At 42.3% G+C, this 16910-nt stretch overlaps 1 protein-coding gene across 1 annotated transcript in view; it reads right to left on the minus strand.

Annotated features, from left to right (window-relative positions):
* Positions 1-434: 434 nt before the first annotated feature.
* The window catches only part of itgb5 (integrin, beta 5), a 42838-nt gene continuing 26362 nt past the window's right edge, over positions 435-16910 (minus strand). Inside the window, exons 12-16 of the mRNA XM_086265865.1 lie at positions 8096-8318; positions 6903-7003; positions 4520-4639; positions 3713-3879; positions 435-3535 (exon numbers count right to left, since the gene is read on the minus strand). Of these exons, the coding sequence (XP_086121991.1) occupies positions 3440-3535; positions 3713-3879; positions 4520-4639; positions 6903-7003; positions 8096-8318 (707 nt within the window). The 3' untranslated portion in view covers positions 435-3439. The remainder of the gene's footprint in view (positions 3536-3712; positions 3880-4519; positions 4640-6902; positions 7004-8095; positions 8319-16910) is intronic.

The raw sequence follows: 16910 nt of genomic DNA on the forward strand, positions 1-16910 counted from the left end.
CATGCGAATGTTCACATCTCTGTATGGATTCTGATGTGTGGACATGTAATTAACTCTGCACAAATGTGTAGTGCAACATTTAGTGACATATTAAACAGAGAGAATGAACTAAATTAGCTGCTGTTCTTTAAAAATGAAAAAAAAAAGTTAATTTGAAGCACATGGAATAAACCTAATTACAGAGTCATTATGATAATGTGTGGGAGGAGTTTAACCAAGTGTAAATTACAGCATCAGAGAAGCAGTCCTGTCTGAGCAATTACACATCAAACATGTAAGAGCAGAGTTAGTGGTGCAAACAGATGTTTTACCAAACTTTGAAGTGTGCACACACGCATGTGCTGGAATAGAACTCTGATTCACAATGTTCGTCCTAAAATAGCCTTTGAGAAAATTCAACAATGGACTGAAGCAAACACAAGAGACTGACGGAGTTTTGACAAAAGCAGATTTATTGTTTTGCTGTGTGTGCGTGCAGTGTTACAGGGAGTGCTGCGAGTCCTGTTTTTCCATGTGTAAATGTTCAGGGCTGTACAAAGAGGAGGAGCTGGAAAAGGTAGTGGTGGGAGAACTTCAGTCAGCTGTGCCAAGAAGCACACCCGAGCCAAGTGAAAACTGCAAGGCACTTTTAGCCTCGCATGCCCACATGTAATATTATTAAGATTCATCACTCACTCACGCCAACTCCAAGTTCCTGCCACTTACACTTAAGATTGTTACCAAAAAGCCCACAGAGCACCTTCTTCCCCCAGGCTCACCCCTCCCTACACGTCCTGCTTTCCCTCTGACGGTTCAGACAGAGCTTCTTCCTGTGGGAACAACGACTGCTGATTTATGACCCTGGACACTTTGCTTCCACCCACTCCCACAGCTGGCAGGGTGAATACAGAGTCATATTATAAGCCAGTCATATTATGTGCCCAAATAACATTAACACAGCACCGCACATGTCACAGTCACACTGATCTGTGTCTCCACTGCACGTGAACGTTGAGAACGTCATTACCACAGTGCTGGCTATTTCACACAGCGCAGACCCCTAACCCTGTGTTTGGGAGCTGGTTTTAGAGAATCAGAGGCTGCTGATGTTTGAGATTTTCCTTACTGTCAATACATTTAAAAAGACACTGTTGATTATAATTAATGTTTTTTTCTGCATATATACATTTTATTCAACTCAGCGGCATATTCATAGACTGAAAAATTAAACAAAAGTGAAAGGACCAAACTAGATAATGGGTGAAAAATGTATCCTATTTAACTTATCTATTTGGATTTTGTTAAGGCTTTTCAGTAAAATTATCTCACAATATTTCCAAGAAGATTGTGCTTCATATTTGGTGAATGGAATTCTAGCACTTTATTAGTTCTGTCACTTTGTAACAGTGACATCATCATATTGCTTGTTTTGTCTAAACAGTCAAAAAGATAATTGTGTAAGAAACACTTTATCCAAATTATCTGCAGGAGGTTGGATTTGGCGGCATGGCTCTGGTACCTCCCACCCTCTCGTTGTCATACATGGAAAGCCTAAATAGAAGGACGTTGCAGAAGCAAGATACTGAACCAGGTATGTCTGTGAAGGTTCTCAGTCATCCAGGTCAGTGTAGACTAAGGAGCTTGGAAAGAAAAGCGTCTGGACTTCTTTAAGCTGCTTGAAGAGGTTTAACCTCTCATCAGAGTAGCTTCTTCAGTTCTAAGAGTCCCAGATTTAAGCCCTATGGGAGTGTCCCCCCCAAGAGGGACAATGGACCCCCTAATGATCCTCTACATGAGCCAAGGTGTGAAAACGGGTGTAGGTCACAATCAGCCAAGGTTTCGGGTGAACTCACTGTGAGACCTAGCCCCACCCTTTCATGCGATGTCCTGAGGTCAAATGGCCCAGGATGTGTGTGGGCGTTAAGGCGTCTGGGAAGGGATCTCAAAACTGGATTATAGATGGCAGACAGTTGGTGTCGTAAGCCACAGTGCACATAGATGGCTTCTTTTACTCCTCTTTCAAACCATCTGTCCTCTCTGTCCAAAATGTGACCGGGTACAAATGACATACATGATAAAGAGGAGCTGAGGTGGGTTGCAAAAACAGCTTTTGCAGTGGCAGCAGCAACTCAGATTGGCCAATAAGATACACAGATGGGTATGAACTGATCTGGACTGGCATTACCGTCAGGCGATAGCTGACTGACCTTGACCTGTGACCTCCCAATACTAAGCTTATTAATTTATTAACACTCATTTATTTTACAACATAAAATAAACTGGGCAGGCTAATGGTGACCAGGGGCCAAATCTGGCCACTCAGCCTCCCCGACACAAGATGAGGTTTAATAGTCGTGTTTAAAAATATTAACACTGGGCTTATATCAATAAACATAACCACATTAAATCCAGTCCTGCCTATATTCAAGGAAGTTAATAAATGAACCCATAATATATACTGTATATAAATATACTAAAGAGCCCATGATTGAATACTTGCTGACCCCTGCTGAATGTGTTTTAACGTATAGAATGTAATGCATGTTATTTATTTAGTTGTACATTTAAAGAAAGCTAAATGTTTGGGAATGGGTTTTTTTAGCAGTGTCTTAGAGGTGGTAAGGAGGCCAGAGCAGCTCTAGAAACAGACCAAAATGTTGCCAGATTTGTTCTTTTCTTGTTACAGAGCAACACCAGACTGAAACGTCAGTGTTCAGATGCTGAAGGGTGAGTTTGTACCCTGCAACTGAGTGCAACTGGAGCACACACACACACACACACACACACACACACACACACACACACACACACACACACACACACACACACACTTAAGACATTAAAAAAAACTATGTAAATCTTTCCAAGACTTGACTCAATAACTTCTGTGCAAAATGAAGGTAAGAAAAGTTGCTTAGTAAAAGTTAGTAGTACCAAACATTTTAATAGCCCCGGCCCCCTCAGAAATATGTGCTTTTTAAGAATCATGTGAATTGGAATCATCTGCAGTTCAGAGTCGTGCTGGGTGCGCAGTCTGTGCTAAAAATGCATCTTCAACACCTACAAAAATATACAAAGAGAAGCCAATATCTTGCCTGATCTGTACAGAATGAGCAGTGCTTTTATGTGGCTGGAGTTATGGTTTCCATAAGTTGGTCTATGATGAATAACTGCAGACGAGCTCACTTCTAACCCTAATCACTCTGTATCCCGATCACGACGAGGGTGGTGTTAATTTGTTCGGTGAAGCACAGACACAGGTGGTTTGAATCTCCCGGGTGAAAATAAAACAAAAAAAGGCCACAGACTTCTCTTTGAACACACTAAGTCATTTCTCTTCTGCCATCGCCGTGGGTGTGCACTGTGCAGACGGGTGAGTGTGCTCAGTCCACCATCCACCTCAGGCACGTCTCCTTGATCTACTTGTTGGACCGGTCCCGCCGCGCCCTGTACTGAGGGATCAGTGGAGCCCTCCATTGTAGGACTTACTGTACATGCTGAAATCTGTTTCCACAAAATGTGTAGAGATGGGGTGCTTGTACAGAGGGTTAGAGGCCTGAGGGGGAGAGAGATGAGACTTTTAATACCTGAAGGGCCCATTTTACTTGACTGGCTTGGTTTATCTCACCTACATAGAAGGTGCTGAGGTTTTTCAGCCTCAAACTATGAGCCTCAGTTTATTGCTAGTATACATGATGGGGCTGTAATACTCATGAGTTGGGCTCATCCTTACCATTTCATATCGGGCACGCGAGCGGGCGCTCTGGAAGCGGGCAAACTCACGCCGGTCGTGGATAGTGATGACCAGCTTCCAGGCAGCGAGCAGCAACAGTCCTACCAACAAGATGCTCCCAACCACTGCCACCAGCACCATCAGGGCATCTGGTCCCCTGACGCACTCTGAAGCAGGCACAGGAAACAACATTTAACACAAGCTCACTTAACTTAAGTCACAGCTAAGGCGGCACTGAAAACACAGCAAGAGGGCCAGGGTGTCACTCTGCCCACTTAAAAATAGACGTGTGGACTTTCTGGAGCCAGTGTGTAAATGGAGACAGCGAACTCAGGTAACATGAAACAGTTGACATCCCCCACTGCAGTCAGTCTTTTATTTTGAGTAACAGTAATGTTAACAAATGTTTGTATTGAATATGACCGTTTTAATCCACCTGTACAGCCTGAAAATTTCTAGTTGTTTTTGGTTCAATTTGTAAAAACAAATTAGACCAAAAATAATAAATTCGACACCCCTGACTCTGGACATAGAATGACAGTCACTCAGTACTACACTCTTAAGCTTCCTTTGTAGTGACAGGTTCATTGTCTGTAACCACTGAGGGGGAATAATGTGAGGTAAGGTTGGGAGCAATGAACCCAGAATCTTTAAAGATGGTGGTGAAAATCAAGCAGCTGATACCTACGTACAATCCAAAAGCACCTGATCATTACCAGCTGTCAAATTTACCAACAAGTGCTGCTAAAAAACAAAACAAAAAACCCAGGAAAGACAACATTATGTATTGTTGTTTGTAGCACTGACCTGGCTCTTTAAGAGCTGAGAGTATAGATTGTCCGCTGGCGTGCTCAGAATATGTGAACTTCATGACACAATCGTCGTCTGTCTTGTACAAACAAAGCACAGCGCCGGGCTCGTCAGTTTCTAAGCACGACAGAGAGAGATGGGAGGTGGGAGAAAACACAGACACATTTTTCAATAAATGCAAGTTTCTCACTTTCTACTGCTGTTCTAACAAAGCGAGACTTTGATATTATAAAAAACTATTAAGGTTTGGCTTCAGATACTGGAACAAAAGACATCCAAGAGGAATCTCACGCTCAGGGGCAAACGGAACCACTTATGAATGTTTAACACATCGGTCAATGTCTCTGCTGTGAAGTCACAATTTAAAAACAACAACAACAAAAAAGACAGCCTTGACTGATATGCTGACATTCTGTTTGCCATTGTTTGCATTCGATCATCATTATCTGACCAGATTCAAAACCTCACAAGGGAGGATGAGGTCACTCCGTCCTGGTCCACCCCTCCCATCAGCCCCTGCTCCTCTAGTTCATGCACAAAGTATCTGGAATGTACATGTGGAGACCATTAAGGGCAGTCAGATGGCTGAACTAGTAGAGAATGCTATGAAACACATCAGACCTGGGCCAGGGCCATGCTGGGCCAATATGGAATGCTAATATAATAGTCTCTATGGCTAAACACAGACTCAGGCCATGCAGTGTCACAGTGCCACTTAAAACATTTCACATTTCCCCCGAGTGTTCAGCACCAGGCTGTGAGGAAAAAAAAAAAGATGCACTGCCAAACATTTTGGATGGTGTCCCCTGGCTTTTTACAATGAACCACGAGACAGGCAGTGCACTGCAGGTTTGGTTTGTTTAGCGGGTGGATTCTCCCTGTAGAGAAGGTAGGTGTCAGCGGAGGATTGGATTCTAAAATAGACTGAACTCTGAACCAAATGAGGGGTTGTAGACGAGATGGTGTAGCTGCCTGCTGTGTGGAGCTGCGACAGGTCCAGACCGCCGTCTTCCACATAATAACATAAACACGAGGCCAAGCCTGACCGCTGAGCACTGGGTGTGCTTTCATTAGCAATCACAGAGGTGTGAAAAAAGAAAGGGTGCAAGCAGCAAAGCCTCAAACAACCACAGAGAGTGGAACAGAGGTGACAGCCATACTAGAAAAGAAACTCAGAGGCTGTAGTACCTGTAGATGCTAACAGGGGATTTATACTTCTGTGTTAAGCTACTGGAACCAGAAAGCTCCAAAACCCTGCCACATAATATGATGTAAGCTGACGTGGAAAAGTAACTACACTGTTTTTAAATTTATCAGTAAAAGAATAACGGCTATCGTCCTAGTACAGGAAGAACAATCACAGCCTCGATAAAAGAATTCCCAGTGGTCGGCATATTCCTCGAGGGAGATTGCTGAAACGATCAGAATGCACCTGAGGGAAGTACAAATGTGTCTGTCTCTGAAAATGAAAAAGAGCCAAACCAAAACAACAACAAAGAGTGGGAACCAAACATTTTATTTGTTTCTTATCGAGGCTGCACCACACATGAAACAACACGCACAAGCATGAATGCTGGTAACAAAGTTGGCTACTTTTACAGGTTATTGCATAGAGTCAGAGACTCACAGCACAAATCTAAATCAGCTGTGACATGTCACATGTCCATCCAAAGTACCTGGAACTAAAAACGTTACTTTAGACAATCCCGTAAACACCTGTCAGGACTCGACATGTACTATACTTCATCTGTCCATGCCGAATGCACTCTTGGCTGAAATAAAATACTGTAGGTCCAATCAAACAGTCCAGTCCCTCCATTTGCTAAAATGGTCACTTCTGTTGCCAAAATACAAACTTGAATTTTCCTATAATTTGTTTTTAAAATAGACTGTATATAAAAGATGGCCAACTATTTCACTTTCAGCTAATCAGTTAAGCCGCTTCAAGCTCTGCTGCTTCAGTCGTTTCTGTCTGGTGTATGTATCCTGCTTCTCATGAAAGCTTAAAGGTAGAAGATCACTTCGAGCTGTTCTTCTATGTATTGATATTTAAAATATCGTTTTTCCTGGAATGGAAAAGTCCTTGCGCGTGCATTCAGGCTGTTGAGCATCTGAATGTACTTTATTACATCAGGTGTTAATAGTGCCTCATTAGTGGGAGTCAGACAATTACTTTAGCAAAGTCCCACAGTAACAACAATAAACGGTATGCAGAATGTGAAAAATGAAACTTTTGCAGATGCTACAGATGTGAATACTTTTCTCTGCCAGCAAGTTGGTCTCTGTGTTAGCGTGTGTGTGTGTGTGTGTGTGTGTGTGTGTGTGTGTGTGTGTGTGTGTGTGTGTGTGTGTGTGTGTGTATGTATTTGTGTTTACTCACTGAGAGTCTCCACAGGGATGATGTGATCCTTGCACTGTCGCTGGCAAGTCTCATTGTCCGCAAGCCTTCCAGAATTGAAAAGCCGGCACTCAATGCACTCCCTGAATCAGAGAAGGGCAAAGACACGCTAAACATATGCATACATTTTTATATCTACATTCAGGAGGCAGAGATCACTCAACCCAAAAGCCAATCATATGACATTGTTACTGTGCTTCAGTTTGTTATTTTTGCTCTGCTACATCAGCTGTCGAAAGTGCCCCACTGTGCTCTGCTAAAACACTGGAACTGTCTCTACTACAAACTGCGACTAAACAGCAAGTGAGCCGTGCAGCACACAGAACAAAGAACCTGATGAGTGCATGAACTGTTGCTGGTGCAGGTTACAGGAACCTTTCACAGATGCTTCAAGTTTGTTAAACGCTGCTTTTAAACTTGATTTGGTTCTTAAAAGAAATGGTTTTCTATTCTGAGAGCTCAAAGCGCTTTCTTACTACAAGACACCCATTCACAAAGAGATCGATACAACACTATTCTTATATGCCTCTAAGCATTATGCCCAGTGGATGGCTCCAGTGGATGGATTAGGCAAAACTTGTTCTATGTATCATGTCAGAAGATGCTTCGACACAGAGGTTGAAAGAAGCAGGGATTGGACCACTGATTGTCCAGTTATAGAAATGTCATCAATTCTCTGGCACAGCAAATGCACAGTGATGCCTTTGACTTCCACTATGGAAGCAAAAATCCTGTTTTTAAATCAGTTCTGACCAGCACTTGCGCTTTTGCACAATAAAAACAACATTAGTTTGTCAACTGAACTTTATCTCTCACAGGAAGCCCGTTGAGAGGAAACTGTAGTTCCATCAAAAGCTCGAGCTGCTACACGGAGTGATCCGAGTTCAAACAGCAGACAAATGGTTTCATGTCTTCAGGTCACAAATGACAAGAGAGTTAGCTTTGAAGGCATGGGAAGAGTTTTCTGATCAGTCTTCAAGTGAGAGAGGTATGTGAGGTCTTGGTTTTAGACTACTTAGAGCTTTTCCTGGAGCTTACAGTTGCAGACAGCCTGAAGGTTTCAATTTTCCACCTTATTTCTCATCTATCAGCGGATATTAGCAACCCAAACAAGCAGGTAAAGCTCCAACTTGGACTGTGTAAACCACAGGTATAAACCGCAGCACGGCACTTACCTCTTTGTGCCGCAGGCATCGGGGCAAGTGGGGCATTTTTCGCAGGTTTCTCCAAAGGCTCCAGGCTCAGTGCACTGACAGCGGCCGCACACACAGCTGCCTCGCCCGCTGCACATCTGCCCGTCATCTGAAATGCAGCCCGATGTCTCCGTCGAGCAGTTGCAGTTGTCGCCAATGTAACCGGCATGGCATTTACACTCCCCACAGTGACACTCACCATGACCTGCCGTGAGAGGAACACACAGCAGGTCAGCAGAGAAACAATGTTACAGCGAGGCAGCTCGGACACTGTATGTGATAAGAGATATTTTTAGCAGATGCTCTGAGTTTGAAACACCTAGGTCACATTCAATTTTGGGCGTCCATACCACCTGAACGCCCAGCAGGGTGATGACAACACCCCATTGGCCTCTTAGAGCTGTGGGGTAAAAGGTTTTCTGGACATAGATCCCTATAATTAGCAACCCTCATAAAAAGCAAAAATTGGAGTTTTATGCGATTCATTTCATGGCTTTGGAAATATATTGAGATGCTTTTGTTGGCAAACTTGAATATCATTGAAGAGTGGATTACTGGCTAAGTCTAAGAACTGAAGGACTTAGATTTAGCTAGAGGAACAAAAACTACACTAGAAGCCGCTGGCTAAACTTCACGTGTGACATGAGATTGAGCAACATATACAGAGTCTAGCTGACAGTTCATAGAGGTGGTTTTGCTTCTCCTTTGCAACAGTGGGAAACTGAAACATCTGGAGTATTGCAGTGTTGATCATGCTCTTCTCCTATCAGCACTGAGCAAACTGCCCTGTTTGTACTGCACTCATTGACTTATCAACACTGGAATGAGTCCGAGAACGGGCTCTAGCTCTTGCTATAACTCTGATTTGGTTTGGTTGTCTAAGAACAGCCTGTGGTAAAGAGAGAGCAGTCAGAGACAAGAAGACTCCTTGATATAAGGAGGACAGCAGCTGCAATCAAAGAAGCCTTACTGACAAGCTGATTTCACACCCGCTGTTCCAAGACCCTCCACAAAGACCAAATTCATGAATCTGCTCCCAGAGAATGATAAGAAAGAGGAAGGACATACTGTAGGCAAACTATACCAATACAGACTTTATCAACAGAAAAGGAATGGACTGGTTCTTATGTAGCACGTTAATCGAGTAGGCTGGTACATTAAACACTTGACTTTTCCAGTCCTCCTATTTCAAAGCCGTTAAAATGGAAAAAACACTGAAGACAGTTATTTGTGGAGACTAAGAAATAACTGGGTCACTAACAAATGAAATCACTGTAGGAGTGGTTCCTACTTCTGTCAAAGGGGCTCTCCTGGCAGTCAAGAAAGACAATCGCAGTATACTGCCAGTCAACATCAGACACAACTAGGAGGAAAAACTGAGCCTCTGATTGCAGCCAGATCCTGAAAGAGGACACAGAGACTTCTCAAAACCAAGAGGAAACATTTTTTCTAATCATCAAGCAAGTGGTCAGGGTTGTGCAACACACTGTCTGGAATCACAGACATGCAGTAAATTCTTCCTATTCTTGTCTAAACACTTCCTAATTATTCAGTGCATGCTGCAGAACTGTGCATGTTTTTTTCTCTCAAGGTTGAAAACCTGAGACCAGTCAAATGAAATTTGTTTAGAGAACCACTCCTAGCCCTCAGTCACTGGAGGCTACCACGATGAGTGGCATGTGGCTGACTCACAGTACCAACACTGGGAACGTGTCCTTAGATGACTGCGCTGCTTTGTGGGCATTCAGAGGGCACGAACTGGGATCTTTTCCTGACAGTATGGGGAGGATAAAAGAAGTGTAGCTGTGTTCTCATTCAACATGTCCTGGCGAGCTGCTAATAGATCTGCTGTGTGCAAATACTCCTCTAATATTTATGTGAAATATTCATGTCTGTGCTCTTTCCCAGCGCTTATGACTGAGCTTTTGGAATTTCCTGTTGTATACAAATGTTGTTTTCTGCATCACACTGCATGGCTGCAATTTTTTTCTTTAAATAAATAAAGAAAAGAAGAAGATCAGCTATGTGGGGATCTTTTTATAAAAGTCTATGCAACAAGACAAATTCATGCTAGGAGATGTTCATGCTCAACTTAAACAAGCTTAAAATTGGCCAAACTCCAAGTTAAAGATGTCTTTGTTTCGTCATATGTTAGGCACCGCTTCTTTTCCTAGATGCTGACAGTCTTTAAACCACTGCACCAATCGTGAAATGAACTGGCGTGCCGACAGCAGAAAATACCAGCGATCAACACTTCACGAGTCTACAACAGCTAACCGTCACCATATGCCTTGAACCAGATGTTTGGAGCAAGTGCACATGCTCTTTATCCTGCCATTCCGTCTTGTGATTTAGCTGGTAAGTTGTTTCACTTCTTCTTCTCTGCTGTGAGATTAAGCAGTACTCACAATAAACACAGCTGTAGCGGAGGAGGGAACATGGAAAGTGTTCAGATCCTTCAGAGCTGTGACCTTCCCCTTTAGCTTGCAACTTTTCCATGACGTTTCTCGAGACATTCTGTCAGCCTGGAACAGCAGCCAAGATGAGTTAAAATGAGGAAGAGGAAGGAGTTGTTCTGGAGACATCCAAGACTTTTCATTTCTGACATTAGGCTGCTTTCTGTTTCGTTACCACCATCTCAGGCCGTCAAATACTTATTACTTATACTCCCTCATGTTGCTCGATTCCCATAAGAAGATTAGAGGAAATTCAAAATGGAAAGGAAAAACAAAAAATGGAAAGAATAGTGTTCTAGTCTTCACACTACTGACTATGAATACCACATGAATGAATGAAGCATGAACGCATACTACATATGTCTATATCTTGCTCACTGTAATGCACTAGCCTAAAATCTGCCATACATCTTTATTTTCACAATTTTACCCATCTTTGCAGTCAACTGCTGCAGTAAAATCAGCGAAAGCGTCTGCTTTTCAACATTTCTCAGGTCCAGCTCTAACCAGTGGTTAGTGAAGGCATATTACAAAGGATCTAAGTTTTTTTCTCTTTTTGTGAACTGACAGGAAAGCTGGGGAAGCTGCAGATTGGCACCTGGGCCTTATTTCTGTCTACATCTAGGTGTGTTTTGTCTTCCTATATTTCTATACAACAGTGAGTCACCTCCTTCTGGCCTTTTGCTTCAGCCTCACCAAAGCAAACCAACAACGTAAGTTCATCTTTTATGTAAATGCAAAGTGTTTGAGGTCTGAACAGATCCGCATAGCATGGTAATAACACTGCCATCTAGTATTGTATAGATATACTTGCAGAGTGGTGCAGAGACATAAGCTAATGTAGCATGGCCTAAGACTCACTCGAATTTATACAAAAATGCTATTACAGTTCTTAGTAAAATATTAGACAGGTAAGAAAGAAAAAAAAAAGCGCACCTATAATTATTCTTTAGAAATCCTCAAAAACAGGAGTATACGATCATCTCACACCACAATACGCTGCATTACATATTCTCATAACACTGGAGCATATAATATGCAGTATAAACATCAGGGGGATATCTTTGGAAGGATTACAAAGGCTGAAAACAAGCAAATAAAATAAATAATTAGTTCCTTCTGTCAGACTGGTGGCTTTTATAGGCATGACAGGATCAAGAGTAGATCCTAACATTGCATGTAGCCTGTGAGGGCCTGTGCATATTATTTTTGCTGTGAGAGAGTGACATCACATTGTAAACGAGCTTAAATAAATATTTGGAGATTATATAAACGGAAATGAGCTTCTGGGGTATTTTTAGAAGGATAATTCTTCCATCATATCATACAGACAACAGGAGCTTTGGGCTTTAAACGGGAGCTCAACTAATGTTTCTCAATAAAAGCATCACAGACAAATAAAAAGTCCACAGAGTGAATTGTTTGGCCATCTGGAGAACTGTTGTGCATGTCTGTGCAAACCAGAGTGTACAAAGAAGGATTTGACACATCAGCCTCTCCCTCCCTCTGCGTGTTTTGTGGGTGGAAAACAGGAGAGAGAGAGAAAACGATGGACTCGACACAGATGTACAATTCATGAGATGGTTGCAGTTGTAGTTCCAGTTGTTTTTGAACAGCTGGACATTATTTCTAGATCTGTGAGCTGGAATTACTCAATACTCTGACACTTTGAACATTTGGCTCAAAATGAAAGCCTTCAAATGATGCCATAAGCTCTGAAGATGAAACCAAACAGTTTATGACAGCAGCAGCAACATCAAGCAGCAATTAGCTGTCCCATTAAGTGGAAAGCATCAGCTTTACATCGAGCCAAGATTCTTTTTCTAGTCTGGAGGTCAACAAACTGAACTCAGTAACCCTCGGCAGGAATGCAGTGAATGTGTGATATGGTGTGGCAGCTTACAGCAGGAGTGGAGGAAGACTGAAACACTCCCTCTGGTTCCCACTGCAGAGAGAGAAACAGTCACTTCCTGCAGCGGTGGCCAAAGAGGAGCCTGTGTCCCAGAGGCTGTGATGTTTGGAAGGAAAACGAAGCCGGCAACCTCCAACGTCTCCAGTTGCAGTCTGAATCTATATTGTGGTCTTGTGCAAAGGCTTCACCAAATATCGGAAATGTTTGTGGTAGAAAGCTATTTTGCCTTGAAAAGAAAAGTGGAGGTAAAAAGTGTCCTTCTGGAGAGGCTCCATTTCCTGTGGGATATCCTGCAGTACATAATTGGCATAGTTGAGTTCAAATGTTCTAAATAAAGTTGATACAAAAATATGAATTAAAGTAAAGATAGAACCAAAAAATCCACAGTTTGAAACATCTTTTCAAAGCATGTTATCCATTCATGTGCTATAAATCTGCACAGTACAGGATGTCAAAAAAATAGCCTCCTCTGGCACTATTTCTTGACTTTAAATACAGACGTAGACACTTCCTTTTTATTAAACAACAAAAACAGAAGAAGCATGCTGCTAAAGAGGATATGTACCAGTGAAGCGCTTATTGTTGTGAGATGAGATACTGTCCAAAAAAGACGAACACAGAAAGCCAAAGGAGACAAAAGCTAGTAAGAAATCTTTGTAAAAACAAAACTCATTCATATCCCAGCAACATCTCCACCAGGTAAAGCTGCCACAACCAGTCAACGGAGGGTAATTTGGGCCCAGTTCCCAGTGTCGGCATGCACTCCGCTCACCGCTGAGTTCAGCGCAGTGTTTTAGGATACTGCAGGGGACAGCGCAGAAGAGTTTTAAAAACTGCATGCTGGAGAGAGGAGAAGGTTAATGTTTGACATACCTATTCGTCATTTTTGGAAAAAAAATGGTGACCCACACACACGTCCTTTCCTTCAAAAACATCAGTCAAATTCCAGCATTAGGTTTTCCCCATCTTCCCAAATGACCTTCAAATCACCCACGAGCCCACAATTAGATCTGATGGGTGATGATGAGTACTGCCACGAGCAGGTAGTGCCAGTCATTTTTCTTTAATTTCTCCAATCATGACTCAGCCACTCATTCTTAGGTGGAAACCCTGGCAGCGATTCACGGCTGCTCCGCACAGAACTTCCAGTGCTCCTCACTCAGGATCCCCAAAGCTGGATACCAGAATAGTACTGTCCCCAAAGATTCATCCACCTACACTATATCTAGTCGTTACCACGCAGGATCCTACCCCTTTATCCCCAACAGCACCTGATAGGTGACTGTCCAAAAAACACCTGATCCTGCTGGGAGGTGTCAGACCTTGAAGGACTGCTCTGCTAGTTATCTGCCAGTATACTGGCATTGGTATTTTTAATGGCCGATCATTGAAAAATAAAAAATAAAAAGTAAAGAAGACCCTAAAGAAACACCCTTCAAACATGTGTTGATATTGTATAGTTTGCAGACTGGACGCCACTCGAAAACAACAAAACACACATAAAATAAACTGGATATGTAGGATTTTGAATGACCAAATATCAGTCTGGGTGTAGTCCTGTCTTCCACGTTTGATCTAAAGTATTATTTATTCTAAAACCAGAGGACCCACAAAAGTAGTTCTGGGTCAATTTTTTTCGGCTTACAGTGAATACAAAGTACTAAAAGAAATACAATCTATGCATAACAACATTTAAGTTGATAACTATCTTACATGATGCCTGTGGTGGCACTTCTTTTGTTTGACATCATTTGAAGAAGCAAATGACAGAGTGCTCTGTACACTCATTTCAGAGACGAGACAAATCCATCACAGCAAGGCAGCACCTCCCTGACCCTGGGAAGGAACCTCAAAATATGAGTGTACCACTTTAAATGAGTGCTCTGACAGGAGAACAATATCTCTGTAAACCATTCATCTTAATGACACAGTAGGCTGTAGGATAAGATTACTGTTTAGTCACAGGCTCAGACTGGCCTCGGAATGTGTCTTATTTTAAACAGAAGCTGCTCGTGTTGTGAGTTCAAGGTTTCAATGTGCTGAAAGGAATATTCCCAAGGGTTCTTTGACTGTACTCTAAAACGGGCTTACAAGAACACACGGTTATTGTTTAGAGGATGGGCCTGGTAGACGTTTCTCCCCATTTATGGTTCATTGAAACCAAGCCACATCAATTACACGTCAGCAAATGTCGCCCTGCCAGACACAAAATGGCAGTAGTGATGATTTCATGACAGTAACAAAAACTGTAAAGTATCACCAGCAGACAAATCCTCTAAGAGGGTCCTGCGAAACATCTGGAGTGACTGCAGGGAGTCGGTGAGCAGCAAAAGTGCCGACGAGGCTTCAGTTTGTGTCCCCAGTGAGTAGAAATGAAAACATGTTATCACTTATCACTGCTGTCACGGTTTAAACACCCTCAGTGACATTTTTAATCCTCTGTCATGGCTAGGATCTGGGAGACACACTGTTCTCACAAGATAAGAGGAAAAGATCAAACACACCAAGTTACTTCTGTCTATATGTGGAAATTTGGAGCAGGAGGAATGAAATACTTCCAGAGACCAACAAATATTAAAGGCTGAAACTGTCAGTGGGTTCCATGAATTTAAGTCATATGCAGTGACATGAAAGAACTGTTAAACTCAAGAGTACTTGATGATTTATAAGCCTAAACAGTGACAACCTCAGCCTTGTGCAGTGTGACTGCAGCAGCAAAACACAAGAGCAGGTGGGATATGACGTTATTTTTGTGCCACTATTCTGAGCACACGTAAAAAGAATTTACAGGTGAAACTGTTGTATTCTGAGGAGAAATTTATTTTGAGCGAAGAAAAGCTAAATTTGAGTGAACAAAATTAATTTCTGCGTGCAAAATATGTATTTCAGTGTTTGCTATTATCCATACACACACACACACACACACACACACACACACACACACACACACACTAGCAGCCCCTCTCACTCAGTTTTTGCGCTTGCCCGCAATGTGTTGCTCGCGCTCTCAACATTTGTGCCCGTGCGCGTTCTACTCTTTCTGTACACCGTTATATTTGTGCCACAAAACCAGCCAAACACAGACTTGGATGCAAAAAAACCATCTGATTGGCTGTTTTGGTCTTCAATTAGCTCGAAATGACGAAATGCAATATCCCAGAATCCATTTCGTTCAAAACTCAAACGAGGCAGTGGCGGAGGAACATAGAGTGGCGGAGTTTGAAATATTACTCTTTATGGGTCACAAAATAAACTTTTAAGATATTTTCATACGAGAATGGTGCTGTGTTAACTTCAAATATCTGCTCGATTTATCAAGACATCACATATTTGCAAAAGTGCTCTAACGTTTTCGGAGATGCCTGTTACCCACCAGCTGGTCACTCGGGTTAAACATAATATATAAGGCTGAACTGACGACAAAAAAAAATAAAAATAAAAATCTGCCGGCTACACCACCAGGTAATACAGGAAAAACCATAAAGCCTTTGAACTAAAATAAATGCTGTTGTCACAGTGATGTACACTGTCTTGTTGTTCTTGACGAAATGGATTCTGGGATATTGCATTTCGTCATTTCGAGCTGATTGAAGACCAAAACAGCCAATCAGATTTTTCTTTTTGCATCCAAGTCTGTGATTGGCTGGTTTTGTGGCACAAACATAACGGTGTACAGAAAGAGTTGAACGCGCACGGGCAGAAATGTTGAGAGCGCGAGCAACACATTGCGAGCAAGCGCAAATGCAAAAACTGAGCGAGATGGGCTGCTACTGTGTGTGGATAATAGCAAACACTGAAATACATTTTTTGCACGCAGCAATGAATTTTGTTCACTCAAATTTAGCTTTTCTTCGCTCAAAATACATTTCTCCTCAAAATGCAACACTTGCACCTGCAATTTTTTTTTTAAGTCCGCTCAAATTTTTTTTTACGTGCGCTCAGAATAGTGGCACAAAAATAACGCCATAGTAGGAGACATGAAACTATCCTGAGAGAACAGGCGTCTTCCCGTGGCAGACCAACGCACAGACCGACCAACTGACAGTCTGACTATCCATCCCTGTTTTTCCCCTTGTCTCTCTCTGCTCTCTTCAATATCACCTCACCTCCAACTGGTTGTGACTGCCTGGGTTTTTCCTTCACACTTTCACTAAGTGCTTCCTCACAAGGGATTGTGCAATTCTTTCTAAAATTATAGGGTGAGTGTTATTCAGAACTGTTGCTGTATAAATAAAATTGAATTGAATTCAAGGAACACTTGGTGTGCATACGGAATAAGGATACAAGTACTGCACTTTATCTGGGCAGCATGTCTGCTGCTGGCTTGTCACAATCACTGTGACAATATACAGTACAGCACACTCCAGGCAGTCACTCGGCCTACAGCACTACTACTCACACCAGAGACTGGTATCAACACTTCCATCCA

The sequence above is a fragment of the Aulonocara sp. 'chitande type north' Nkhata Bay genome, linkage group LG16 (genome assembly GCF_057382095.1).
Source record: "Aulonocara sp. 'chitande type north' Nkhata Bay isolate Kocher_YH1m ecotype deep benthic linkage group LG16, A_spYH_male_GT1.1, whole genome shotgun sequence".
Classification (NCBI taxonomy): domain Eukaryota; kingdom Metazoa; phylum Chordata; class Actinopteri; order Cichliformes; family Cichlidae; genus Aulonocara; species Aulonocara sp. 'chitande type north' Nkhata Bay.